Genomic DNA, 25966 nt, shown 5'->3' on the forward strand with positions numbered 1-25966 from the left:
AGGTGCAAGCTGGTGACAGCGCCGCCGATGTTTCATTCAGCACCTCGGAACAGGTAACATATAGGTTTCTTGAGGGCTTCTGGGGGGTAAAGTGGATTGCGTACATGATTAATTCGCATCGTGGAGCCTTTGGAGGTATCGAAAAGCACCCCCAAATCAGTAATCCCAGTAAATGATTTTCGTCCAAGGTACGGCCGGCATTGTTCAAGTTCGTCCAGGGTACGACCGTCATTGTTCAAGCGCCGTTGGCACTCCCCTGAGCACCAGGGGGGTTGTTCTTCAGAATATCATCCAAAACTTCGTCCAACTCCTTGATTCCTTTCGCTCTCGCCTTCATGGCTGCGATATGCTTGTCCATGATGTCAGTGAGTTGACCAGAAAGAGTCAGAATCATCGTCTCTTCCGCGAGCGAGCGGGTGGCGTCGCCACCATCGGTAATGGATGCGGATAGGAGGTCAGCAAAACAGTTAGTAGCCTCATCGCGGAGGTCCTTGATGATGCCGGAGTGAGTGAACTCCTCGCTGTCGTTCTTGTAATCTTCCCACTCGCCTTCCAGGAAGCCCCCGGCGTAGGCGAAGGGAAGCCAGCCATGTTCCATGGTGGCGCCATTGCTGGAAGAAACCTCGTAGATGATATAGTAGAACTTGACGTCATGGTAGGCGTATTGAGTGATAATCGCCGTAGAATGCAGGTTACACTCGTTGTTGCCAACCCAGTTGACAGGCGCATTCTGGACTGGAGGGGGATTGATGTTAGTTCTCGATTCCTGTTCTCAGACTATGTGGCTTATACTTACAAATACGAAGGCCATTATTGTAAGGCTCCGGGGTTTTGGTGGGGTCGATCTGGACCTGGTCGACTGGGAAGGGAAACACAGATGTGTCCTGAGTTGAATAGGCAGAAGCAGCCATAGTTTTGTATATATCGTTGTTGTGGAGGAGTAGATGTGATGTCGTTCAGAGTAGCAGTCCCTGCCGATTTGTATAACGAGGTTCCGATCCCTAGAGCTGGGCGATGGAGTTTATATACATGAACTGTGTTTTCGAAAACTTGGTGAATACCAGAAACTCGACGACCAACTGCACTTCACCAAGATTTCGAGTTTGTACATCCAAGGAGTCATTCTGGTGACCGTGGCTGGTTGAAGTAACAAGGACTGATATCGGCGGTCACCTCGATATTCTTGAATACTTTCTTGTCTTCCAAGGGCGTGAGGGTGGACTCAATTCACTGCACGATAGGCAAACTAGGTAATTATCAACATACCACTGAATACTTTCCAACAGCGTATGATCATACCTTGTCTAAGGCCGGCGTGGATGTGACTATACAGAGTGCTGAAAATCTCGTGTACTATCCAATTCAGGTCTAAAGTGAGAAAGATAATGTGGTATAAGAGAATAGAGTCAGCAGCCTGTTTCACAGTGCCTTCCAATCATCCGAATGCGACGAGGCCTCGTAGTAATTTACAGTATTCTGAAATTTCGCATGGCCTTGAAAACGTAGCAGCTAAAAGTGACTATATACTTGTAAGGAACACTCTTATTTGCTCACTCCGTAATTGCTAGCAGGTCCGCTGAGTATTGTAGAAGTCAACGTGACAGCGGAAATGTGGCAAATTGCTCATCGGATTGTCTACCTAGGTAGTCATCACGTGTCATCGAGAAAAGAAGCATGTTTGGTTTATACACTTCCATGCCCACATTACCTCTGGGAAAGAGCGATCCATCATGCTTGTGTGGCAAACCTTGGTAATGGTCTGCTCGCTCGCTTGTCATTAAAGGTTACACAGTGGGATAGAAATAGAACAGGGCTTTCGCTACACTTTGCATTGTGATGTTATGTTTCGCAAGGTCATGTGCTCGAATAGGTTTCCGTATACCTCGTATTAGCAATCAAATTGTACACGTCCAGCCCAAACGCGGAGATTCCCGAAGAATGTGGCTCCCTTGGATTCTCATGTACCTACGCCAATCTACTACTCGAAATTTGTAATACCAAGGAGAAGATTCAATCTGCCCAATCTAAGCCTCCAACTGTAGTGATCCACGAGATCTCGGCGCTCCCGACACGTGATCGGAGTGTACCCGAGTGTACTACTACACCACCTACCAACGTTCCGTCTTCATCCGGCAAATGTACTATAATAATCTCCGACGCCCTTCCGGAGAGTCCGCGTCAATCCTGGAGGAAGATCCTGTCTTGTGCAATCTGCGTCATTTTGGAGCTCGCTGATTGGCTCCTTCGTTGCACATCATGACTTGCATGAAGATGATGCCGATTTTCGGGAACGTAGTGGTTTCACAGTGTGACACGGCAGATCGGGCGGGCGGGAGACGACGAGGATCACCCGGGGTCAGATAATTATAGTGCATTTGTAGTAGATGGTAGGTTCTTGTGTAATAAGGCGCTGATTGAAAGGTCTAGGCTGCAGATGATGACTACAATGTGTCTCTTCATGGTTTAAACCTGATCCAGAACGCCTGTGTTGGTCATATATACGAGCTCCTCAATTAGTCTTTAGGGCGTAAGAATAACGTTAGCCCACGCTTTCAAATAAACCAGAAGAGCGATCAATATACTCGATCTCGCACGTGAAGAGCGACGCGAAGATACTGCATACTGTTGAACTAGCTCTGGAAGATCAAGTGTCAACTGAGTTCTGAGGTGTCGGGCATCAACCCCTCTTAGAGAGCTTCCATGGAACGTCGTTCCGACCGTACCTTAGACTTGGCCCCATACGTTTCCGAAAAAAGGTCGACCATACGGCGCAGCAAGGAGGCCACGCGACGGCCAACAGCCGCTTTGTCTATTTGAGATTTTCTTTAGTGGTTTTTCTAGTGGTGAAGTCTTCTGATTGGCCAATCGCGTGCTGATATTACCCGATTAGTAAATTAGTCGAAGTCCGTAGTGTGTAACAGCCTCTGCTTGGACCAACAACTCACTGCGTGGCCACTATGAAACATCTCGTCATATTTCGTACAGCTTAGTCTAACGGTACCTGGGCGGCAGTGCATGGTAAGCAGCACTGCAGCAGTGGTAAGAGGAGTGCTCGCTACCCGATGTCTGGACTACTGCACGCGAGGCCCTGCCAGAATGGCCGCAGCGCCGGGTCTCGCTAGTGCATGGTGAGATTTGATGATCATCAGGGATGAGGACGATGAGGTCCGGATATACGAAGCCTCACTGCCGGCCATAGTTCACCGCCGTGCGACGACAAGAGAGCACGTTTCAATGCCCCTGACTCACAAAGACATGGTATCCAATCCGCCCGTTTGAAGATCTCGCTTGCATCCGATTCGCCCCTATGCCGGCTGGTTACAAATCTTTACCGCAGCAGAGTGCTATGCAATACCATTTTTGGTGTTCGACCCGAGTGTAGATTGGGGTATAGCCCATGGACCCCAAGCTAAGGTGTGAAGATGTCCATGCGTAGACTAAATGCGGCTCAGAAACGCCAAAACGCTAAAACGCTTCTAGAAACTGTCTCGCTCGATCCGGGGCCATGCCACGCGAGCTTCGCAGAATCTGGGTCGGACCGCGTGGTATGGGGCACCGTTCTCCTGTACCTGCATGTCCGATGGGAGCGGAGCTAGACGCCGGCTGGGCAAGGGATATCTGGGCTAGTAGCTGCCCTATGCGCTGCGACAGCTGCCGGATCGGGTGTCCAGGGGCGCCGAGTCGTTGGGGGCGTCTCGAAGAGATTTCCAGAAGTCTGCCAGTACTGCCGAGGTGATGACGCCATGATGGATTAGTGGACGGACAGACGTCCGCCATTGTGGCGTGCATGTGTTGGTACTATAAGTGAGCAAGCCTCGTATTACATGCGTGGGGTTGAGCCCTGAGCCCTAGAGTCCGCGTATGCGGTGCGTGAGCATTCACTGGAAGCATCGTCATGAGTCACGGGTATCAGCCGCGTTCCTTTCCAGATACGGTCAAGGTAGATGTAGCCGCACCGTTAGCCATACCAAGATACTCTAATAAAACAGAGCGGGCCTACGCGGGAGGATTGCTACCTCGCGACCTTCCGCATCAGTACACACGTGGCACTTCCTCGCTCATGCATGCACGTTGCACGTACGTTGCACGTACCTTGCGCTGCAACGTCGATGGCTAGTGAGATTGCAGAATAGTACACGTTGTCGGTGTGTGCGAGGCCTTAAGTAGGCTGGAGGTATACCTAGGTACGCAGGATTCGCATAGGCGAAGACCTAGTATGGATGCACCTTGACCATACCAGAAACACCATTGCTACTAAACGACTCGCAGTGTATTGCATGTTCTCTATCATCCAGCTGTTGCTTGCTTTCTTTGTCCATACGCAGCGCGACCCATGAGCCAGTCTCGACTTGTTGCACTCGTACATACCTCCAGCTCCTCCACACACAACAACAACCGCTCGCCAAATCACTTCATCTCATATAAGTGTTGCCTGATAGCACGTGCAAATCAAGCGGGAAAGACAACCCGAGTGCCATCCTCACAAGCTCCAGTAGTCCAGGAGACGTTGTTCACCACATCTCCCTGATCTCGTCGGCTCCTCTTTCTCTCCAACATTCGAGCAACTCGATCATACAGAGCAACCGACAGCCAGCACGTGAGGCCTGGAATCCCGAACCTGAACTTTGCAAGGTGTTCCAAGAGGCAACTACCGCCAGCGAACAATGGATCCGAGCAAACATCCCCACAACCCAGCGAACTGGCACAACACGTACTCTCGATCCGCCACCGGCGCTCCCATGACCTCGCCATCCACTCCAAGCTCGACAGCGCAGCAATACCAGACCATACGACCACGGCCTCAGGCGCAACCTCAGCAGCAAGCTGGCCAACCCACTGCCACTGCCACACAGTTCCACCACTACCAACCTCCAGCGCCGCAGCAACAGCCACCTCCAGCAAGATATCCCATTACGGCACCTTTTCAGGTACCACGCGTGCCGCACCCATGGCCGTTTGCTGGAGCGAAACGGGAGCAGTTAGGCGAGAAGGCGGGATCGGCGCAAGAGCAGGGGAAAGGAAAAGGGCCAGGGTCATAAAAGTCAGTCGCCAAGCAATTCAAAGGGTCACAGAATGAGGCTCAGTGAAGCGAGTACAGGTGTGAATCATCGCTGTCGCGTTGGTGGAGCCGCGGCGCGGGAATCGGCCATTGGGGAACAGGATTGGTTGACGCATTACCGAACAGCCGGTTAGACAAGAGGTCATGACTTGTAGACATAGACTTGAGAAGCAAAATTTTGTACGATAGAGAAGACCACATTCAAGACGGGCGTAGGAGGTAGACGGTTGCATAGAGGTTCCGCAATCTGACCAATGGTAGATGCATGGACGTTGTTGGTATTCGGCCAATGTATTGGATCGTCGATTGCACTTCCGAATTCTGAGATACAACACGAAGCCTTGCATCGTGATGCATCAGAGGTGTATCATAGTGATTGACGCTAAGCTTACCGTAGCGGAGCCTTGCCCTGCCCTCGACTCTTCTGCTCGTCGTCCGCGTCCGGTGGAAACTGCACACCCATCAACCCCATCAAATTGCCTGCCGGACCTGCCGTGCCGACTTGCCCCTTGAACGCTTTGAGCATATTCTCTGCTAGGTTGTAGTCTTCGTCTAATACATCGCCATCGCTGTCGTCGGAGCCTTCCTCCGGTAGCTCTTCTACCTCCGCTTTACCCTTGCCCTTGGCCGACGAGATCGATTGGGTCGCTTGGCCCTTGGCGCTCTTTTGGCCCCGCTCAGGATCCAAGTTCAGTGCGCCATGGCCAAACAGTTCTGCCTCCATCATATCCGAGAGTTTCTTGATCTCCTCGTCTTCCTCACGATCTGCCTCTTCTGCAAGGGCCAACTCGCGGGCGTCATCCGTCAAGATAGCCTTTTCAGCCGCAGATAGCGTCATGAATGTCTCGTAAGCTTTTTCGTACTCTGCGTATTCGGCATCGGCATCCGCGTTATCGCTCTCTTCGTCCGCGCCTTTGTGGTCAGATGATGAGTCAGAATCCTCAGGGTCCTCCCACTCGCGACCCTCTGCGTCGGAGTCATCATCCATGTCCATGGGGTCAAGACCACCAGCACCGTCGATACCGGCTTCATCATCCGCCAAGAACGCGTTGAAACGCTCCACCATCTTTTTCAAATTCTGCTGGGCGTCTTTGTCCCCAAAGCCTTCCTTCCCGCCCTTGCCAGCCAGCTCGCGCTCGAACTCCGCAAAGTCGATGTTCAACCAAGCTTCGTCATCGTCGCGCTTGGGCCAGGCTGCAATCTCAGCATCTGTTGGTAAAACATCAGCGCCTGTGTCCAGATCCTCCAGGAGCAGTTGGATCTCTCTGACTGCCGGCTTGTCCGCATAGATTTCGTGCTGGAGGAGCATTTCAAGGCCTGCGACGAGTTTCACGGCGACTTCGGCTTTCTCTGGTGTCGTGCCTTGCTTCTTGAGGTCTTTCACAGCCGCATCATGAGCAGCAGGCGGATCCCAATTTTGGCCAAGGAGCTGCGCATAAAGAACCTTGGTAAACCTGGTGCTGATCTCTACGAAGTCTTCTGGAGGAAAGAAAAGCGCCCTTTTTGATTTGTCAGGCTGTATTAACCGTAGCGCAACCGGGTCCCGCAAGTAGAAAGCCTCCACGGCGGGGGAAATGTACGAAGGGTTCAGATGCAGGATGTGCGCCACCTTTCGAGGCATCGGTAATGTCGCATGATGTTGATTCGTGGATATAGCATTGGGATAGCCGTTGAGACGATGGAAGGCCTCCTTCTCGATCTTAGGATGGTGTTGGGGCCGCCCGGGTGTTTCTCGGACAATCGACAGCGCTTCGGTCAGGCCTAACGGCGCTGGTGTCTGGTACTTGGAGAGTGGTATGACAAGGAGTCGATGATGATTGATCCAGACTCTGTTCTCTGCAACCTCTGGATTAAGCCAATTTGGCAGAGCGTTAGCAGCCTCGATCAGTAAAAACTCGCCATCTGTGTCGTAGATTCTGATCCAAGCGTCTTTGAACTCTTTACTTAGCTCTCGCATAAAGTACACAATGAGCCACTCGTCAGCGACGCTGTCACCATAATTTGTGGTGCCTTTCAGCAGCCATTTTCCTTCCTCCCGGACGAGGTCGAGCTTGATAGAGTCGCGTTGCCAAATGTACTCCTTCAAGAACTTCTTCTCTAAAGCGGTTAGTGCGCGCTGGAAAGCTTGAAGACGCTCTCTATTCTGGACCTCAGAGAGCTTTGAGTCGATGATGAAGACCATGTATTCTACAACATCTTCGGGTAGCCGCTTCGGAAAGCCGTCGAAGCCTTCACCGAACCACTTGAAGTTGTCCTTTGGGATTTCCATAGCGGAGATCATGCGTATGACCACAATGCGGAGTACTGGCTGACGATGGTGGTGGTTGCGGTGAGTTGGGACGGAGAGTTACAAAAATCTCGAGCTTGATGCAGCCTTGGCAGGCGCGTCCCCGTACCTCGGGCACGCCTTCCCATCCCAAGTTAGCGCGACTCTATACGCTACGGCACGGACCACAACCGACGTGTTCTATGTTTGTTTACTCTGCAATCACGTAGGGTAGTAAGTGTCCCTCCCACATTGTCGGCGCGCCACATACCCTATATTTCTTGCTCATGAATTAACAGGAGAATCTCTGCTATGGCGCACTTTCTCGATACACCGCGCACCGAGCGCGGCGACGCGACACGTATGAGCGCGACCGGCGTCGACTTCACTGAACTCGAGTCTTTTCAGGCACCCGCTGACCGCGATAACCTTTTCAAACCTCCAAATGGCGCCCGAACACCACGAAATCCACTCGCTGCCTTACGCAATCCCGCCGGAAAAGTCGAGTTCACACCGCTCATGAAGAGTGCAACTGCCAATCGAACGCGACAAGTCAACGGTGTGATCAAGGGCGGCATCGCTACGCCAGCTGCGTTGAAAAAGGGGTTTGAATTGGGTGGCACGCCCCTCCCCGAAGCAAGTACATTGAACGCCATGTCCAGCTCATTCAGTGAGTCTGGTGTTGGCAGCCAGACGCCAGTTCCTCTCGCAGCCGACTCAAGCGACGTGAGCACGCCAATGGCGCTGCGAAAGCGGCCTGAGGGCGAATTCGACGACGGTAAAGGTCTCACACTCAGGGAACAGGAAGCTGTAAGTAGCTATCCGATTCGATGGGCGCTCGTTGCGCTAGCGAAATCGCTCCCACTGGCAAATAAACTTACGGAAGTCTGACCAAGAGCAGCGTCTCGAACAAATCGACAAGGAGAATTTCGGCCTCAAACTTAAAATCCACTTCCTGGAAGAGGGCCTCAAGAAGATGGGACCCGATTTCAACAGGCAAACAATGGAAGAGAATGTCAACCTGAAAACGGATAAGGTTCAGATGACACGCGACATTCAGAAGCACATGAAGGCCCTGAAGAACTCAGAGAAGGACCTCGAATCATGCAGACAGCAATTGAAGGAATACGCCGAGAAGGTCAAACGACGGCACGCTGACGAAGGCATGCGCGAAGAAATGGACGAATTGCGACGAATCGCCGACGAGCGTGCTGCTGAATTGGAGAAATTGGAAGACAGGTTAGAGGAAGCGCGCGGTGACCAAGAAGAGCTTGAGAAAGTGAACTCGGAGCTGGAAAACGCAAGAGCTGAGCTTGCTGATCGAGACCGGGAACTGGACGAATACGAAGACAAGATCGAGAAGCTGGAAGGAGAGCTCAGGACACAAAGTGCCGATGATGGGGCAATTCAGGAAAAAGACCGTCAGTTAGAGGAGCAAGCCCAGAAGATCAAAATCCTCGAGGAACAACTGCGCTCGCTTGAACAATCAGGCGGAACACAGGCGGAGGAGAAGCAACGCCAGATCGAGGAGCAAGCTGAGCGGATTGAGGTCTTGGAGGAAGAGCTCAAGACCACAACGCGCTCGAAGGACGCTGAGATCGATACGCTGCAGGACAAGCTCGACAGTGCGTCGGAAGGCAAAGACCAGGAGCTGCGCGAGCTTGAACAACAATTGGATGAAGTAGAGAAGCAATTGAACGAGGTGGAAGAGGAGAAGCAGCAGGCGGTATCCCAACTCGAAGAGCGGCTACGGAATATCGAACGGGAGAAGGATGTAGAGGCCAAAGCGCTGCGGCGACAGCTGGAAACTCTCGAGAGTGAAAAGCAAACCGAGCTGGACGCATTGCATGAGAGGTTACAGCTTGCAGAATCACAAGGCGACGGCCAAGTCCAACTCGCGCAACAGGCCGCTCGCGATGCGCGCCAAAAGGTGCTCGATGTTACACGTGAGAAGAATGTGGAGATCCAGCTTCTTCAGTCAAGGGTCGACGATGCCGAGATCAAAGCGGATGAATTGGACGACTACCGCAAACAGCTTCAAGATGCGATCCAAAAAGCCACACGCCTGCAGCAAGAAACTACTTCGTACGAGCGACAGGTGCAGCAGCTCCGCCAAGCGCTCGCTCAGAAAGAACGGGACTTGGACAACTTGGACAGACTTCGTCGAGAACGAGATGACGCCACTCAAGAGATCAATGGTCTTCGATCGAACTTATCCAGCAAGGATAGCCAGATTGAAGCGTTGCAAAAAGTCACACGTGAGCGCGACGCTTTATCGCGCGATCTCGCAACTTTGCAGAGCTCGCTTCAATCCAGCGAGCGCAATGCACAGAGTCTCCAAAGGAAGCTGGACTCCCATGACAACACACTTCAAGAGCTTAAGCAGCTGCAAAGTGAGCTGAGCGACCGTTCCCGCGATCTGGAAAACGCACGAAGGACCATCTCGGAACGCGACGCAGAGCTGGATGCGCTCCGAAGCCATGCCGATGAGCCGGGCACCCAGCTCGATGTCATGCAAGACCTGCTCCGAGAACGGGACGATGAGCTCGAATCTTTGCGAGCAGAGATGAATGTCCGTAAGGGCGAGGTGGACACTCTACAACGGTTGGCCACCGAAAGAATGGAGACATTGGAATCGCTCAAGGTTCAGATGGAGCGAGAAAAGCAAGATCTGGATGACGAGATTGACGTGCTCCAGGAGCAAGTAGACGAAGTCAACGATGAAAAGACTTCTTTGGAAGACAAGATCTCAGTGCTCGAGTCAATGCTCCGCGACAAGGAACGCGAGCAGATTTCTCTCCAGAACGAAGCCAGGGCTACACAGCGCGAGCAAGGAACTGCCCTGGATGAGAAGATCCGGAACCTTGAATCTTCAATCCGCGAAAAAGATGCTCAGCATCGCCGGCTCCAATCCGAGTTCAAAGCCTCACAACGCGATCAGAAGTCCATCTTCGAGCAGCAGCTGCGAGACCTTCAGAGCGAGCTCCGTGATTTGCAGTCGCAACTTCGCGAAAAGGAAAGCCAATTCCGGCTTTTGCAAGCCTCGACCAAAGCAGTCCAGCAGAAGGCGGTGAATGAAGCGATAGATGTCGGTGCCCAAACCCAGGCTCTCGAAAAACGCCACGTAAAAGAGATCAATGGTCTCGCGAAGCAGATTCAATTTCTCCGTGCACGATGCGTTCGCGCGGAAGGCTTCCGCGAATCCCTTGGTTATCAGAAACGATTCTTCCTCATGATGATTGAGGTTTACAATCAATGGTATATGAACATGCTCTGAATTCCATTATCATTCGGCTAATTCTCGCATAGCAATCAAGAAGACCTTCACCTCATCTCAGAGATGGGCATCACCCCTGATGTCTCAATCCACGCGAAGAAGCCGACATTGAAGGCAGCTGGCCTGGCTGTCATGGCCGCAATACGAATGAAAAAATGGAGCGAAGGGTGGGCAGCCAACCGCAAGGTGCACGCGCAGCTTGTGAAGACGCTAGAGAGCATGAGGCGTAGTGGAAAGACGACTACGCCTGGGCGGCAGCAGCTGAGCTTTGCTAGGTAGAGGCTGGAGACTGATTTGAAGTCCGACTGTTGTATTCAGCGTGTTGAGCATCAATGAGGCGTATTGTTATGCATGGTTGGGCGTTACCGGTGCTCTACCGAGAATGTGATTTCACTCAATGGAATGAATGAAAAGTCATGGTGAAGCGCTTTCCAATGTTCCAACTCGATGACATTGTGTACGAGTGACTTGCAGGTCGTGGCTTCCATTATCATAATTAGCGAACCAAGTAAGTGCTTTGCTTCTAGGCGGCACGTCGACCGCACCTACGTACAGTTCGATGTAGGAAGCAACGCCGCTGCTGATGCCGCTAATGGTGACGTTGGTCTCTGACCATTGGACTTTGGCTTTTGGCGTTTGGCCTTGACGTTTCACTCTCCTGTATCCTTACTTGCGCGCATTTGTATCCATCACCGACCTCATTGATCTTTCGTTGCTATCATTCCACCACATATCGGCCACAGGACACCAGCTTGCTCTGCGTTACGATTTTACAGTTACACGCGTGACATGGCCGCATTGCACGTCCGGTATCACATCTGGACGCCGAAACGAGACCTATTGCTACTCCGTATGCGCGAAGGTCCCGGCGACTACACATGGCAGGAGACGAGTGATAATCTAGGACCGAACTTCCGCAAGTCCGGCGCCAAGCACCGCTATATACGTTTGCAAAAGGGCATTGTGGGCACTGACCCCTGGGACGAACGAAAGGAACGAGAGCTTCTCAGGCTACTAGCAGCCGGTTATGACGAAAACACTATACACAATAAGATGCGTTTGAACTTCCATTTGATCAGACGGCGCATTGCCGCCATCAAGGAAAATGAAGAGCAAGCTGCTCTCCAGGTGAAGCAGCGACGATTCCTAGACAAACCGCTTCGGTGGGGCGGCAGAGAGGACGAAGTCTTGCTGCGCCTTCACCTGGCTCTCATGGAACCTACAGATATTCAGCTCTTAGGCTTATTTGGCAATCCTGCCCTCGACGTCGTCCGCGAACGTATCGCTCTACATAGCGAGCTTCCAACAAGATCGGAACTTTACCACGGGCTTCTGGAAATCTACAATCGCCGTAGCGAAAATAGCCGTGGCAGTTATCAACGTGTCACCAGATGGACGATTGAAGATGTCCTGAACGGGCATTTCGAGTTTTTGACTCCCCTTCCCACAGCTGAAGAGCAAGCAGCCGATGAGAGCAGAAGAAGATGTCTGTATGAGAAGCCGCAAGAATGGACTATTCAGGAGGATGAAGTTTTGCTCCGCTTCTTCCTTGCTAAAATGGAACCATCAACCATGGATAGGATGGGACTTTTCGGGAAACCTGGCCAAACTTTCATTCGTGACCGTATTGCGCGTCACTATATTGCTCCAACACCACTATGCGCCACTCTTCATCATGAGTATAATGATCCCGCTACTAAATGGACAAGTCAGGATGTTCTGCATCTAAACTTTGACTTCAAGACTGAGTCAACAACGCCGAATGATCAAGACAATGAATCTTCAGCCGAGACAACGCTAATGGACGACTCGCGGCTCCGTACGTGATTGCGAGAAAAGTTATAGTAGCATGGCACAAGAGCAGAATTTTCAGCTTTCTGAAGCGGAGTCTGTTTTACCAACCTTCAAGAGTCTTGTATTTACACTGCTTGAATGCAATACGCTCATTCCATTCCTGCATGTCTCTCATCTTGAAAGATGTCTTGAAACAAGTCTGGCCAGCGTGGGGGTTCTGGGAATGCACTTTGTAGCACAGCTCCAGCATTATTCTCTGAACTATGGAACACTGCCCAGAGGTATTGAAAGTGACACGATAGTTGGACAAGAGACTGGTCTTGACTGGGAAAGTTCTCAGGTGAAATCTTCGTGCAAGCTGGGAGTCATTGCAGCTTTCACTGCAAGAATACGCTCACACTGGCGGCTTAATGCGGGAAATCAAACGCTCTGGTTAGTTCTAGAGCAATCTCTCCTTGTTGGATAGACCAGGTAGCGTTTTACGACTGCTGATATTAGGATCCTAGCGTTGTTAAAGGACAGAGAATGTGTAAAAGGGTGAAGGAGCACGTGGTCAAGTGCTGTACTCTACCTTCCGCACTTGACTTTCAACACAATGACTCCCTACGGACTAGGGGGTTCCTTGGAGCAGCGTGGCTTGCTATATTGGTTTGATAGGTGAGCATGATGCTGGAAAACGGTGAGGTGGCAAGCCAAAAAGCCGTCATCTCAAGGAGTCGAATTTCTCGTGAACAATTTCTAGCACTCGCACTGCGTCTAAGATCGGGAAAGGACTCGCTGCTCTCATCGGTGACATTGGTGTTTTCGCACGTACTATCCAGGTTCTCTCCTTGGTCACCTTCTGGTCAAGGATGATGCTTCCGGGCGTACGGCAAGTGATCACTAGCCTGCCAGCTACTTATTCAAACACACTGACAATGACCTTCGACGTACGCGCGTACATTGCTCTACATCTCTTGAATCCGTATCCTCACTCACTCAGATGAATTCAAATTCTTCGCATGCGCTCGGCTGCCATGCCTCGCCGTGCATGATGCCAGCCACGTACGCTGGTCCAATCAATTCCCATCGGTCTCCCATCGGCCTAATTACAGAAGCATATTTCCCCCCTCTTAGCAACGCGATGCTGTCACCAACCCGAGCAATGTGCGGTACCCTTGCCAGCCGTCCGCCAGACGTTCGCGAAAGCCGGCAGCCCATGTGCACGCTCAGTAGCAGTGTTACGAGATGAGACTTTGACCTCGATCTGGTAAAAGAGAAATAGGAAACCACACCGATAGCTAAGTTGTACGCTGTAAGCGTCCCAACCTCCCGTCCTAAAACCCGCAGGAAAGCCAAACGACGCAACCACGTAATCAATAAGCGCCAGTTCTTTTCATATATCTGAATAGATGTTTCTAGGCTTTGGATGTAGTCACTCGCTTGTATAACTTCATGGAAAATTTTCTTCTCACTCTTCGTCGGATGCAAGGGATCCGCAAAAGCCAGTTGCTCCCAGCTCAGTAGCGCCGCCACGAACGCACTGACGCGAAGGCAAGTATTAATGAAGAGATGGAGTTTTTGGAAGAGGGTCAATCCAGTCCGTTCCTCGCCGAAAAGCTTCCACTTCTCTTCGTCATCGTCCTTCAATGCCCCATGGAGAATGTGACCAGACGACGCGACCGTATCCACTACATGCCCATCGAGCACAAGGACAGATCCTTCCACTACCCGTGGATTACAGCGCTCATCTTCTCCACAAGCAAAAAATGATACCTCGTCTCGGGAGAGCGCATAGGACATCTGCGCGATCGCCAGGTGCTGCGCAAAGGGACTCGCTGGGCCCCATGAGACGCCTTCCCACGTCGTGGCCATATCGTAGCTCCAGTCCGGAACCCAGGAAGGCAGACCATCCAGTCGGCGCAGTGTAAGTGATGAGAAAGTAACATCCTCAAGCAATCTCAAATTACCAGACTTTGTCATAATGGTCAATGCCGCGTTCTGATAACACTCAGTCAAAGGAAGCTCGTAATCCGGCACTATTGAAAGCCCATCTTCGTCTGGATGTAGATCTACTAGACCCACGATGCCATAGATCTTATCATGGGGCATTGAAGCTCTGAATGCACCCGTGATCTGCGTCATCTGAAGCATGTCAATTGTGCTGAAGAACCCGCGCAAAGACACAGATCGGTCGATTTCCCCGCAGAATTTCTTGCCTGCTGATGCATCCTATCAAACGCGAATTTGAGCTGGTAAAGACTTGAGCAACATGCACTCCAAGGCATGACGCCGATGCGTGCCATCATCCCACACGCACCCATCGCGACAACGTATCCGGAGGAGAGATCTTCCCAGGAGAGGGTGCCATGTCCGCAGAGCATCGTCACAGTTGTCGCCACGCAGACCTCCTGGATGACCCAAACTCTTGTCCACCAGGGCCGCTCGAGCACTGCGCGGAGCGCTGCAAACTCCCGCGGCTGGAGCTGGAAGCGCTCGTCTGTCTCGATGTCATCGTTTTGCGCCACGCCGTCCGGCCCGCACAGCCGCTGCAGTGTCTTTCGATACGGACCGAGCTTGACCACGCTCATTCTGTCTACCGACCAACGCTCCATCATCTCCGGCCAGTACTTGCTCAGTCTCCGCAATGTGCTGTACGCTAGCGCGCTGTCTTTCGCGCTTGGCCCCAGCCAAACCAGCACACGCTCTGCGCGCCGGTAAATGTCGCGCATGAAGACTACTTGGGCAGAGCGCTCCTCCAAATCGTTCTGGTTGATGCATATAGCGTCTATCCATAGTACGCGGTTTCTGTCATGGTATCGCAGGTGCTGGAGAGCTGATTGTAGATTGTTGGTTACAGTAAGTGGATGCTCATTGCATTCGATGGGATGCTGGTGTGTACGGTCTCCCCAGCAGTAGGACAGACCCTCAAAAGGTGGCGCGGTTGCCAATTCGACTTTGAAGACAGAGCAACGGATTTTATCAGATTCAGACCTCGCCGGCAGCAGCGTGAGTAGGCGTATATGTGGATTTTCGTGGGCTGATAGAGATTCGTAAAGCGCCCTCATTCTACCGGATGCAATGGCTAAGCAAGAATTATGTACGGTATATCAAGAAGAGACAGAAGGTAATGAAGAGATGAGGAAAGCCAAAGTTGAGAGTTGGTGGGGAATCTAAGGGCCCTAGTGTACTTTTGCCACTGCATATGCAAGGATGTGTTTGGGGGCCAAGACTTGTGTTGGAAGCGACGACTTAGTATTGCGTGATATCAATCAACTACAGACAGAGCCTCTAGATAATCGCTCAATTTGAACGTACCGCAGTGATATCGAGTCTGCCTAGGTCGTGGAGGTCAGTATGTGATTTCTTTGTACCGACTACTCAAGCTTCTGGTGACACGAGCTGGGAGGTCACTGTAAGCACTCGAATGCGGCTCGCTGTCGAGCTGATCGGTGAACGCTGCAAACTTGATTTCAAATTTCTGGTAGGTTCAGGGAGAAGATACTCCCTGGCACAGGAATATGGGCTCAATGATTATGAGACCATTCTTGGCTGGACCACCGAGGCGAGTCACTGGATATGCTCATCTTTGGGTGGTCGCGTGCGGGCGGCTTTGTGCATTATGATATAATCCATCATCGCAGATCAGGCTCCTCGATCGCATACGAAGCCTTATCTTACACGTGGGAAATTCCCGTTGATACTAGAGAAATTAGTATTGGACCCTGGTTATTAATTGTCACAATGCACCTCGGCGCCATCAACATGAAAAGAAGAGCAGGATCTCATAGTTTGATGCATTGTGCAATAGTCAAGATAATAACAAGAAGAAGACTGAGCAGGTCTGTTTAATGGTGGAAATATATGTTAAAGCGCAGTTAGTTATAGTGTAACTAAGGGAAGTGGACAAGGCCAGTGACACTCTTGTTAAGAATCACCGCTCCAAACTTGGAGTCATCATGGTAAGATACGTTCGAAATAGGGTAGGAAGTCAAGAATCGAGCGAGACTAGAATAGCGGAGAATACATTCCAGTAGAGATGAACAAAAGGCATTCGCCTACGCGAAGCACTATCTCTTGAGGCAGGTGTTCCCTGAGCTGTACGGAAGGTGCTTTTCACTAGTTCTAGCTCATATAGGCGGCTTTTTCCGCCCTAGCAGTCCATTACTCGATTACAAAAACTTCATCACTATCTTCATGGGATTCCACATTCCTTCGTGCAGGGCCAACACAGGAAATGCTACCACCTACACACAGCGTGAGTCCAGAGCTGTTCACTAACGTTTTAGGCCGAACGTTAGTTTCATCAGAGATCCTCACACTTTTTTCGATCACTGTATGCACTTCTGGATCCTCCTCGCATTTTCACTGGCCAAGGTTCGACCTGTTTGCAAACTTTCACGACGAGCAGTCCAACATCACGGGCCACCTTCGATCCTAAGGCATAACCACGCCGACAATGCGAAAATAAAAGACCGAATTGACCTACCTTGAATTAATATTCCACGCGACTCGACCGCTTCAACTAGCATTGGTTGAGCCTCAAATTCACCTTCTTCACAGCCACTCAAGCTAAGCCGGTGTCGAAGAACAAAACAGGAGTCTATCACTCTCAATTGTTTGCCGAAAGTGTAAGTGTCTCTTATTGCTCCCTCAACCTGACACTGACGCGCCACAGAACCCCACACGGCCTATAAATCTCTCCCATCGAGGTTAAGCTGTACCCGCATCCACAAACGCACAACCACTTAAATCTCACCAGCAACCTTGAGTACCAACTATAGCGTCATGTCTGATCGGCCCCTGCACCAGCACAAGGGCTCCGACACTACACCTGAAGCCCACTCGCCCCCTCTCAAGCCTGCCTCTGATCAAGGTTTCCGACATCCTCTCCCAGGCACCGACTCGATGTCTAAGTTCGAAGCTGGTGTCAAAACCGCGGCTACATCAACTGGCCTAGTCGACCGTGGGATTGATCCGATCGATGAGCCGCAGCTTAGCAACCCGTCCAGTACCTTTGTTCGAGAGGACTGGAATTCTAGGTACCAACCGCACATTCACAACGGATTCGCCGATTCGCTTGCTCAGCTCTTCACTCACACCAAAGAGCCACAACGCGACAAGACGCTGAGGAGCTCTGTCTCCAAGCGCTCAGCTCCTCTCGATGAGCCAGAGGCTCGCAACACACGCGCCCGAATTAGTGAAGCTCCAGCGAACAATACCATCATTGCAGGATATGAAGGCCCTCGTGTCTCTGCCGGCTTTGATTTAGAGGCTGCCGATCGTCCTCCTTCTACCGAAAAGTCACAGAACCGCGGCAAACGCGTCGAGACGGGTAAAATTCCGGCGATAATCACCACTGCCCCAGTCACTCATGGTGGTCGTAGAGTCATGGACCTATTATTCCATGATGACCCTGCTGAGTTTGTAGCCACAGAGAAGTTTCTTCAGGCTCGCAAGGAAGTTATCGGAGGACGTTCCCTGATCTGGCAAATGTCCCACCTTCCGGACGACATAGGCCCTGATGGCCCCGAGCGCTGGGTTCCTCCATTTGATGTCACGCAGGACTCCTGGCAAGAACGTCCTCGGGCTGGTAACGGTGGAGCAGACAATGCCACTGCGCCGGTCACTCAAGACCCTCGAGGCTCCACGGTCCTCGACAGCCGTGCTACTTTGTTACTCAAGAACTTCCACAGTTATCAGGAAAATTTCGGCGACATCCGGCCTCGGAATTCCGTGGTTTCCAAGTATCGTGCTAGGGGCGACAAGATCGGGGACAAAGGCTCGGACGATGACATGACTTTGGCTCACCACACATCCGTAGGTGCAGCAGCTGCCGCACGTAGGGCAGCTGGAGGCTCTGTCCTTATTTCCAAAGCATCTTATGGTGGGAGTCACCCTGGCAAACACGTGTTCTCGGCCATCAAGACCGCACAGCCAACCAAGATTACAAAGCGGACCTCTCCGACAGAGCAACCGCCTTCCCTACTCGCGCCCCAGAATAATGACGTTGAGTCCGGCCCAAAGCGCCCAGCATCTGTCTCTGACGTTCCTATCACCAGCCGAACGAAGAAGAACGACAGTCCCTCCGGTACAAACGATGCTACATCTGCATCTGGTCCAAACTCCATTACCAAGGAACGGAAGAAGCACCCGACGTATGAAGAGAACCAGGCGATGCTCACCGCGTATCTCAACAACTGGTCTTATCTTCGAATGGGCGAGGACGCCAGTTCCCGCCACGATTATGACCAGACCAAGCAACATTTCATGTACCTCATTCGTAAGGGTAGAGTCGGCCCGCGTTACGAGCGTGAAGATGGCGGACGCCGTTGGGTCACTCTTGAGTGGATGCGGGAGTTTAAGGTTCCAGGTGACTGGGAGGAGCGGGATGGGAAGGCGTGGGCTGCTCGTGGGCTGTTGCTGAAGAAGTGAAGGAGAAAGCTCTTGCTGCTTGTCTGCAAAGGGTAAGTGAGAGCAATCTGGAACTATGAGTGATAGCGGGGTTACTTAGGCGCGGCAGCTTTCGACCTACCTTGTATGCGGACTTCTCATTTGTCGTGGGAGACGTGCATCTGGGCTTCACATGCGAGATTTCCCTCTGGGGTTATGATTCGTTTTTAGCAAGGTTTTTCACTTGCCGCTCTTGCGCAGTGCCAACCCGTTCCAAACTCTGTGGGAGGTTGTGTTGGCCTGCCATGAGGATGAGTGCGTGAATAGATAGCTTGCTGAAGGATATGATAACACGGTTTGCTTTCCTAAAACATTCGAGTTGTGTGTGAGGTGAGACTTATGACATCGCTGCACGTGGTTCGAATATTCAGTATCGTGGGCCGTTGTCCATACACTCCTGGCCTAATATTTAAACAAGGTAGAAAAGTTCAAATAAACTCACGCATTCTGCAAAGCCTCTACCAGCAGTGTACTTGCTTGACATATCGCTTAGCGTTGATATGCACGATGTTTGTGGAACACGCGAAGCAAAAAGATCACACCGAAGTAAGGGTTCCCCCCCAATCTAAAGGTTTAGTGACTCACGCCGTAGATGGAACTAACTTTTATTCCTCTTCGACGGCTGCACTTGAGTAATGATACTTCTCATCACATGCTGGGTCACTTCTTCATTCCTCTGGTCACTACTACTTTGTAGAGTCAACGTTGGGTCATGATCCGTGGAAGGAGGATGATCAATAGTAAAAGTTATGGCCCTAAGAAAGGCTGGCAAACATAAGAGTGATGGGAAGTATGTGCAAACCCTTCGTAATCCCATAGCCTCATTTACAGCCCTAAGCCAACTTCGTCAATCCCCCAAACTCCAAAACATATGAACAAGAAACGTAACTCTGGTATCATGATCTCAATGCCGCGACTCCTCTTCCCCAGTATCTACTACAAATTCGTCTTCTTCGGCAACGTCCTCGTACAATCCTTCAACCCCTTCAACGCATCCGTCTGCACCCCCAACAAACTCATCCTAATATACGCCTTCGCATAATCTTCATTCCAATGCGGCTGATCGCCCACGAACTCTAGCCACTCATCGTGAATCTTCGGATGCACGCTCAACACCTTATCACTAGGGAGGACAAAGATATCCGGGTTTTGAGGTTCTTGCAGTGTGTCGTTGTAGAACTCGACGTCCCACACGCCTGGTGTGGTGTCGAGTGGTTTCCCCGCTTGAGAAGTGTCGACGAAGCGCTGCTTAGCCGCAGCGTGCGCGCCGACAAGGGCAGCGAGGTCATGCGCGGAGAATCCCTTGCGCTCGAAGAGGGCGATTAGATTGTCAGGCGTGTCGTGCACATCTGGCAGCTTGCCCTCAGGAGCAGGTCCTGTGGCGTCGTTGCGGCCGACCCAGGTGCGGATGCGAGGGCCTTTGGGGCAGGAGATGGTGGCGTGGTTGTGCGCGTACTGTGCGAGGTCTGCGTAGCCGACTTTAAACTTGGCTTGGACTTCGCGGAGGAGGAGGCGGACGCTTTGCAGGCCGTTGTTCTCCGGGCGGTCAATTTCACCGAAGTCCATCATGAGGGAGCCGTCTGCGCCGCCGGTCGTGGTGTCTTTGTCCCAGGCGCCCGCGTCATGGAAGCCGAAACGGATGGCGGCACGGGCAGCATCGTTGCATTGACCGTTGGTTTCTTTGAAGCGTTTTGTGAGTTCGGTGGAGACATCGTACCCTTTTTCTGATTGTTAGATAGACGAGTGTGTAGGAACATGATACTTACAGACACAGCACTTATCAACGGTCGATAAGCATATCAATGGCTTGCTTGATACCTCATCATCTGCAACACCGGACTTGACGCCTGTCAAGATGTCCTTGATGGACTGTCGGATAGGATCGAGGACACCTGTGAGTAGTCCATCTATAAGACCTGGGGCTGCTTCGCGTTGTTCAAGAGGTGTAGCGAAGGCAGGTGATGCTGAGTAGAGGAGTGGCAAAGCCAAGACCGCCTTGTTGAACATTATGCCTGACGAAAGAGACCGAACAGATGATGCGAGCTTGCAATGAAATTGTCTTCGCTAAATGAAGGAATAATGACTGCTGCTGTAGGGAAGATGGCATATGACATCCAATATATACTCGGCAATCCTACCCATTCTGGAACGGAGTTTCCAACATTGATGCCTTGGACTGTGGGATCAACACGGCTACGGGGATTGAACTGAGGTGGGCACTGGCCGATGCAAGCAACATATCCAATAATAGGCCATAGCTCTGACAAGGTAGCAATTGTCCAAGGGCTAAGCGACCGACTCAAGCGACGAGCCGAATCAGTGGAGCAAAGTCTACATCCCAAGCCCCCGGAGAAACACAGTGCTAGGACTACCTGCGGTCGATGCTAGTCCGGAGCTGCCAAGCTTTTCCGTGCATAAGGGTTCAGTGGAACAGACTATCGGTCAGTGAGCTTGGCGAAAGTCTCGAACCAGACTGTCGCTTCCATATTTCGCATATGGTGCTTACATTCTCGTATAATCTCTTCTGCACACACCAACAAAAGCGAAGTGCGTTGGCAGACGAGTGCCTCGAGCTATCATCTTGCTGCGTCGGCGAGCTCGCCACTATGCTCCGCATACAGTATCAGACCACGAGGATTAGCGTGAAATTGGCACATCGCACGGTAAGTCCGCGTAACTTGATCGCTTCCGAGGTTGTTTTCTTACCATCTCTTCTTATAGAGAATCTGGCCCCTTGTAGTCAAATCTGCCGCCGACTTGTATCACGGCAGCCATAGGGCTAATAAGATAATTGCATTAGTGCTCACGATGCGTGTCAACACTCGCCCTTGTGCGGTACAATGAAGGCTGTGTTCATAGAAGGTTGTGACCCTGAAACTGACAGTCTTGACAGCGATCTTGTCACTGACCAAAAGGCTGTAGATATTGGTCTAACGATAGTGCGTGGAGGACAGTGAGTGGCCAGACTCACGCCGTCTCCACGCTAAAGGTATATCGTATCGTGGAGAGCCGATGACGCCGGTCCTTGTGTGGTGAGGCGCCACAAGCCACTTCAACGCAACGTACGTCCGATTTCTCTCACAAGATTGGAGCAGTGCTGCTGAAGTCCGTCTTTTGCGGATAGAACCGAGTGAAGACGTCCGTGGACGACTCCAACAGCTGCGCGTACGCAAGTCATGTGTTGGCTGTTCTCGAACAGTGTCTCGTTGTACGGGCTTGGCATAAGCCACCACCTGAGCCGCAGCTGAGGTAAATCCCACACCCAGCATGACGGGTACGCAACGCCTGTGCCAAGTCCTGTCCGCAGGCACGGGCTCGCCTAACACGAGTTCTTCATAGGCGCTTCGAACCAATACATATGTGCAGCGAACATGCAGCTTCGAAGCGCTGATGACAAGACGAACACGAGGATTGGTTGAATTCAAGCGCAACAGCGGTCTATCAAATGACTTCGCCTTCAAAGGAAGAGCATAGAGCGGAGCGGAGGCTTGGCGATATTCTTACTTGCTGAGGTGCGCTTCATTGGCTCTCAGCGTGTCCAAGCAGGGTCTGTCGTACAATGGTAATATTTGTTGGTGAGAGCATCTCCGCCTTCTTGACTCTTCGACAATCGATCTCATGCTAGATTAGAGTCGTGGCTCGTGCTTGCCTCCGTGTGGGGGAGGAATCGATACAAGCTATGCCTAGCTGCAGGTCCGCACCAAAAGTGGACGTATGGGTTTTCCAAGAAGCTATCCAGACGCCATTGAGATGATTTGCGAAAGTTGCGCGTCCACGCACAGGATGCATCTGAGGGCTCTAATGTACCGGCAAGCCCTGCCTAAGTGGTATGGTGTATGCGCGTGATGCGACCCGTGCAGCGGATCCCACAATAGCAACGGAAGGCATGCCTGTCCCAACTTGTGCACCGCGTGGTCATTTTGAGTCACCCAATTGTACGAGGCGTTCGCACCTGCAAGACGTATCTTCGAGGGTTGCCGCATCGATTCTTGTTTAGTAGCCCGGGTTTACACCAAGAACTCCATACGGCTCTGAGATTTCTCCAAAAGACAGTACCTGTCACCAGTGAAGATGTAGAGCTCCACACCTCAGATCTGACTCTGCCCAGGCGACCTATGCGGATGAGCTGCAGCAACACGGGTTGGCCCGAGGACCCCGGCCGGACCCTAGCCATATGATCTTCGGTAGGAACGGACATCGGAAAATCATACGAGTTAGCCTGCGCAGGAACACCGAGAGAAGTTCGCCATGTTAGTATACGCAAATGCTGATTGGACAAAACTGAAGGATGTAGTAGTGTAACGTGCAAGCATCGTTCGAGAAACCCAGGGACACGGTTTTTCAATACCAGTTGCAACTACGCAGGTTAGCATGAAGACTCAAAAAAAGTTCATTGGTATATGTTAGCCTAGCCCCATTTCCCTCCAGAGAATGAGCTGAGAATTGATCACCTGATAGTACAGTCTCGGTGCACTCGATATCAACGTTGTGCAACTTGTCCCACCATCCTGCACATCCTCGTTGTTCCGACATCTCAAACTTGCCCTCGCATGGTATTATCGCAAGGTCGCTTACTTCTTCCGCACATCCACCTTCTCCTCGAGGGTCTTCACGTAGCCCTCTATTCGCTGTACGGCCGATTGCAATGCCTGTACACAAGTCAATTTCCGTTCATTCTCACGCAAAGCACTGTTTGTGGTGTGCAAACGTGTAAGGCCTAGTTGGGCAAACAACGTACATAGATGTCCTCGGTCAATAGCTCGTTCGAAACACGGTATTCGTCGATAACGTAGTAGTACATGCCGGCACCGGCGGTCGTCGCTCCAAGGAGGAATCCAAATAGTCTGTCATATTCTGGTTAGCACAGTTCCGTTGCCATGCCCTGTCTGTTTGACGAAACATTTCCTATGCGTCCGGACCAGGTCGCATCTCGCGCACAATGTGACTTACCCTCCACGGAAGGCGCCAACGGGCTTCTTGACTGGGGCAGGCGCGACCACCTCCTGTCTCAACACATTACTTGTCTGGAAGCCGCGGACCGGCACTTGCTGGATGCTGCGGGCAGCTGTCCGGGTTGCCGGCAGGAGGAATCGTGATGCCATTGGTGTCTTTGGCTCGCGTGAGCTGTTCAGTTGTATGTTTTCGCGAACGATATGTTATGCGATATACGCAGGTGCTTGAAGGATGTTGCAGGCGTGCGGTACGCTGGTGACGTTGTTTGTTGTAGCTATGGAGCTCCGCACTTCAACAGCTTCCCCATCCGCCAAGACCGAGTAGCCTCATTGGGCAAGCTCCTGAATCACTCCTACATTCATCTCGCAGCTTTCATTGTCACATCACTTCACGAACGTCTTCTGCTTCTTCATGCAGGCAGACCTAATACTAATCTTTGGCCCCATGATACGATATGACGCCTTGGGGTGGGCGCCTGACCACCAGCCTCTCTTTGAAACGCGAAGCAGCGACACAGCCCCATCATTCGCACAGTCATGAACAGCTTGCCTCCGATGGAGCTCCAGACCTCAACCGAACATGCCATCTGTGCGAGACATTTTGTTGCCTCCTGAACTGACCGACTTCTTCTTCCCTGATAACGATGAAACAGAGGTCTTCCCAGCCATCTTCCTCTACACCATTTGGCCCATCTTGCTAGTGCTGATCTACCCTACTCTGTGTGTCGTGTTCCTCATCGAGGGAATCGTTGAGGTTGTTTTCGTTTGTTGGCTGAAGACCAGAAGACTGCTTCGCCACCAGTACCTCTCCGCAGAAAGAGAACCATTGCTTGTGCAAGAAAATCGCATAGAGCACGCAATCCGCCCACGACCCCTAGAGACTGGCGGGTATCTCGCAATCGATATTGCAGCCGTCGACATTTCCACGCTGAAAAATGGAGCTCTGATTCCCTCGTTACCACGTCGCTTCATCCAATTTCCCGTGGAAGATCCATTTCAGGTCGCAGTCCTAAGCTGGCGCTGGGACTTCTCGCAGTCAAATGCATCTTCGTCGGATCGATCTTTGAATGTTGGGCACGCCATCAAATATGCCAAGGCCCACGGGATTCTTTTCCTCTTCATCGACATCATCTCGCTAGACCAGACACTCCCGACCGGGGAGCTCATTCAACATGTTGCGCGCTTCGGCGACTTATACACGACTATACCGGTCATTGTAGCCTACGATGATATACGCCTGGATTTCGACTACATCATGCTCCGTCCATGGATCTTTAGCGAGATAAAAAAGTTGCTGTATAACCCGTACAAGATTGTGTACGTTGGGCATCTTCGCCAAGGAACGTACGTACACAAGAGCGTGCTCCATTGGTGGCTTGGACGCGTGCCACGAAGTCGGATGACTGAGACGAGTTTCGTCGAGCAGCTACGGAAAGTGTGGGTAGCGGACTTTGTCACACCTGTTCTAGAACTACTGAACGGGCACATCAGCATGGCGGATATTCACGACTTCAAGTTCATCATTCCGCCGCTATGGGGAATATTTACCGCTGCGGAAAGCTTGCCACCAAGCGACTATCTCCTGACTGTGGCTTTACTACTCTCCGCTTCATCGTATGGACGCACTCGGGAGTACGTCGTCGAAGGTGCCTTTCTGACCCTACCGTACACCAAATTTCAGATCAAGTCTCTCGTCACAAACAAGGAGAGGACTATAACGGATATGGATGAATTTATGGTTAAGCGCGTTGAACATACCGAAGTGCATGAGATCTGTGCTGGTAGCGTAAAGCTCGCCACATTTGAGTATCGCCACGAACGCTGGAGGAAATCGCTGGTTCCACGATATACGGTCACACTAGCTCCTGACATGGAAAAGGGTATATTTGCAATGCTCGAGCTAGGGCCAGAAGCTCGTTCTCTTTATCTGGGACTTGAGATTGAGCGGGTCGCGATGCTTGGGGACCACGATTCGATTAGAAATCTGAACGTTGCAGTGGTTGAGCAATGACCTTGACTTTTCTCCCCCACCAATCAAAGCCAGTTAGCAATTCGCTTCGACCTTCCGTACGAACAATTCAATCCCTTGATTCACTATTGCTGATGCTACACAGGTTAAAGGGTGCACAGTGCTCGATCCACACACTTTGGAATTTCAACAGATGACACGATTGAGACCAGGCGGC

At 51.6% G+C, this 25966-nt stretch overlaps 8 protein-coding genes across 8 annotated transcripts; 4 read left to right on the plus strand and 4 right to left on the minus strand.

Annotated features, from left to right (window-relative positions):
• Positions 1-235: 235 nt before the first annotated feature.
• On the minus strand, positions 236-911 carry N0V89_009956 (uncharacterized protein; the record flags this gene model as incomplete). The annotated part of the gene is made up of 2 exons (XM_056218701.1): positions 236-735; positions 797-911. 2 exons carry the CDS (start codon positions 909-911, stop codon positions 236-238), a joined length of 615 nt encoding a protein of 204 aa, XP_056067966.1.
• A 4536-nt stretch (positions 912-5447) lies between these two features.
• On the minus strand, positions 5448-7340 carry N0V89_009957 (uncharacterized protein; the record flags this gene model as incomplete). Its single annotated transcript, XM_056218702.1, has 1 exon — positions 5448-7340. One exon carries the CDS (start codon positions 7338-7340, stop codon positions 5448-5450), a length of 1893 nt encoding a protein of 630 aa, XP_056067967.1.
• A 348-nt stretch (positions 7341-7688) lies between these two features.
• N0V89_009958 (uncharacterized protein) lies at positions 7689-10881 on the plus strand (the record flags this gene model as incomplete). The annotated part of the gene is made up of 3 exons (XM_056218703.1): positions 7689-8135; positions 8227-10583; positions 10635-10881. The coding sequence occupies 3 exons, from the start codon at positions 7689-7691 to the stop codon at positions 10879-10881; spliced, it is 3051 nt and encodes a 1016-aa protein (XP_056067968.1).
• Positions 10882-11391: 510 nt separating this feature from the next.
• On the plus strand, positions 11392-12429 carry N0V89_009959 (uncharacterized protein; the record flags this gene model as incomplete). The annotated part of the gene is made up of 1 exon (XM_056218704.1): positions 11392-12429. One exon carries the CDS (start codon positions 11392-11394, stop codon positions 12427-12429), a length of 1038 nt encoding a protein of 345 aa, XP_056067969.1.
• Positions 12430-17163: 4734 nt separating this feature from the next.
• On the plus strand, positions 17164-18810 carry N0V89_009960 (uncharacterized protein; the record flags this gene model as incomplete). The annotated part of the gene is made up of 1 exon (XM_056218705.1): positions 17164-18810. The coding sequence occupies one exon, from the start codon at positions 17164-17166 to the stop codon at positions 18808-18810; it is 1647 nt and encodes a 548-aa protein (XP_056067970.1).
• A 954-nt stretch (positions 18811-19764) lies between these two features.
• Positions 19765-20835, minus strand: N0V89_009961 (uncharacterized protein; the record flags this gene model as incomplete). Its single annotated transcript, XM_056218706.1, has 2 exons — positions 19765-20546; positions 20595-20835. 2 exons carry the CDS (start codon positions 20833-20835, stop codon positions 19765-19767), a joined length of 1023 nt encoding a protein of 340 aa, XP_056067971.1.
• A 2564-nt stretch (positions 20836-23399) lies between these two features.
• On the minus strand, positions 23400-23930 carry N0V89_009962 (uncharacterized protein; the record flags this gene model as incomplete). The annotated part of the gene is made up of 3 exons (XM_056218707.1): positions 23400-23477; positions 23567-23672; positions 23779-23930. The coding sequence occupies 3 exons, from the start codon at positions 23928-23930 to the stop codon at positions 23400-23402; spliced, it is 336 nt and encodes a 111-aa protein (XP_056067972.1).
• Positions 23931-24360: 430 nt separating this feature from the next.
• On the plus strand, positions 24361-25791 carry N0V89_009963 (uncharacterized protein; the record flags this gene model as incomplete). The annotated part of the gene is made up of 1 exon (XM_056218708.1): positions 24361-25791. One exon carries the CDS (start codon positions 24361-24363, stop codon positions 25789-25791), a length of 1431 nt encoding a protein of 476 aa, XP_056067973.1.
• Positions 25792-25966: the final 175 nt, after the last annotated feature.

Source organism: Didymosphaeria variabile (assembly GCF_027946475.1).
Source record: "Didymosphaeria variabile strain IMI 356815 chromosome Unknown scaffold_7, whole genome shotgun sequence".
NCBI lineage: Eukaryota > Fungi > Ascomycota > Dothideomycetes > Pleosporales > Didymosphaeriaceae > Didymosphaeria > Didymosphaeria variabile.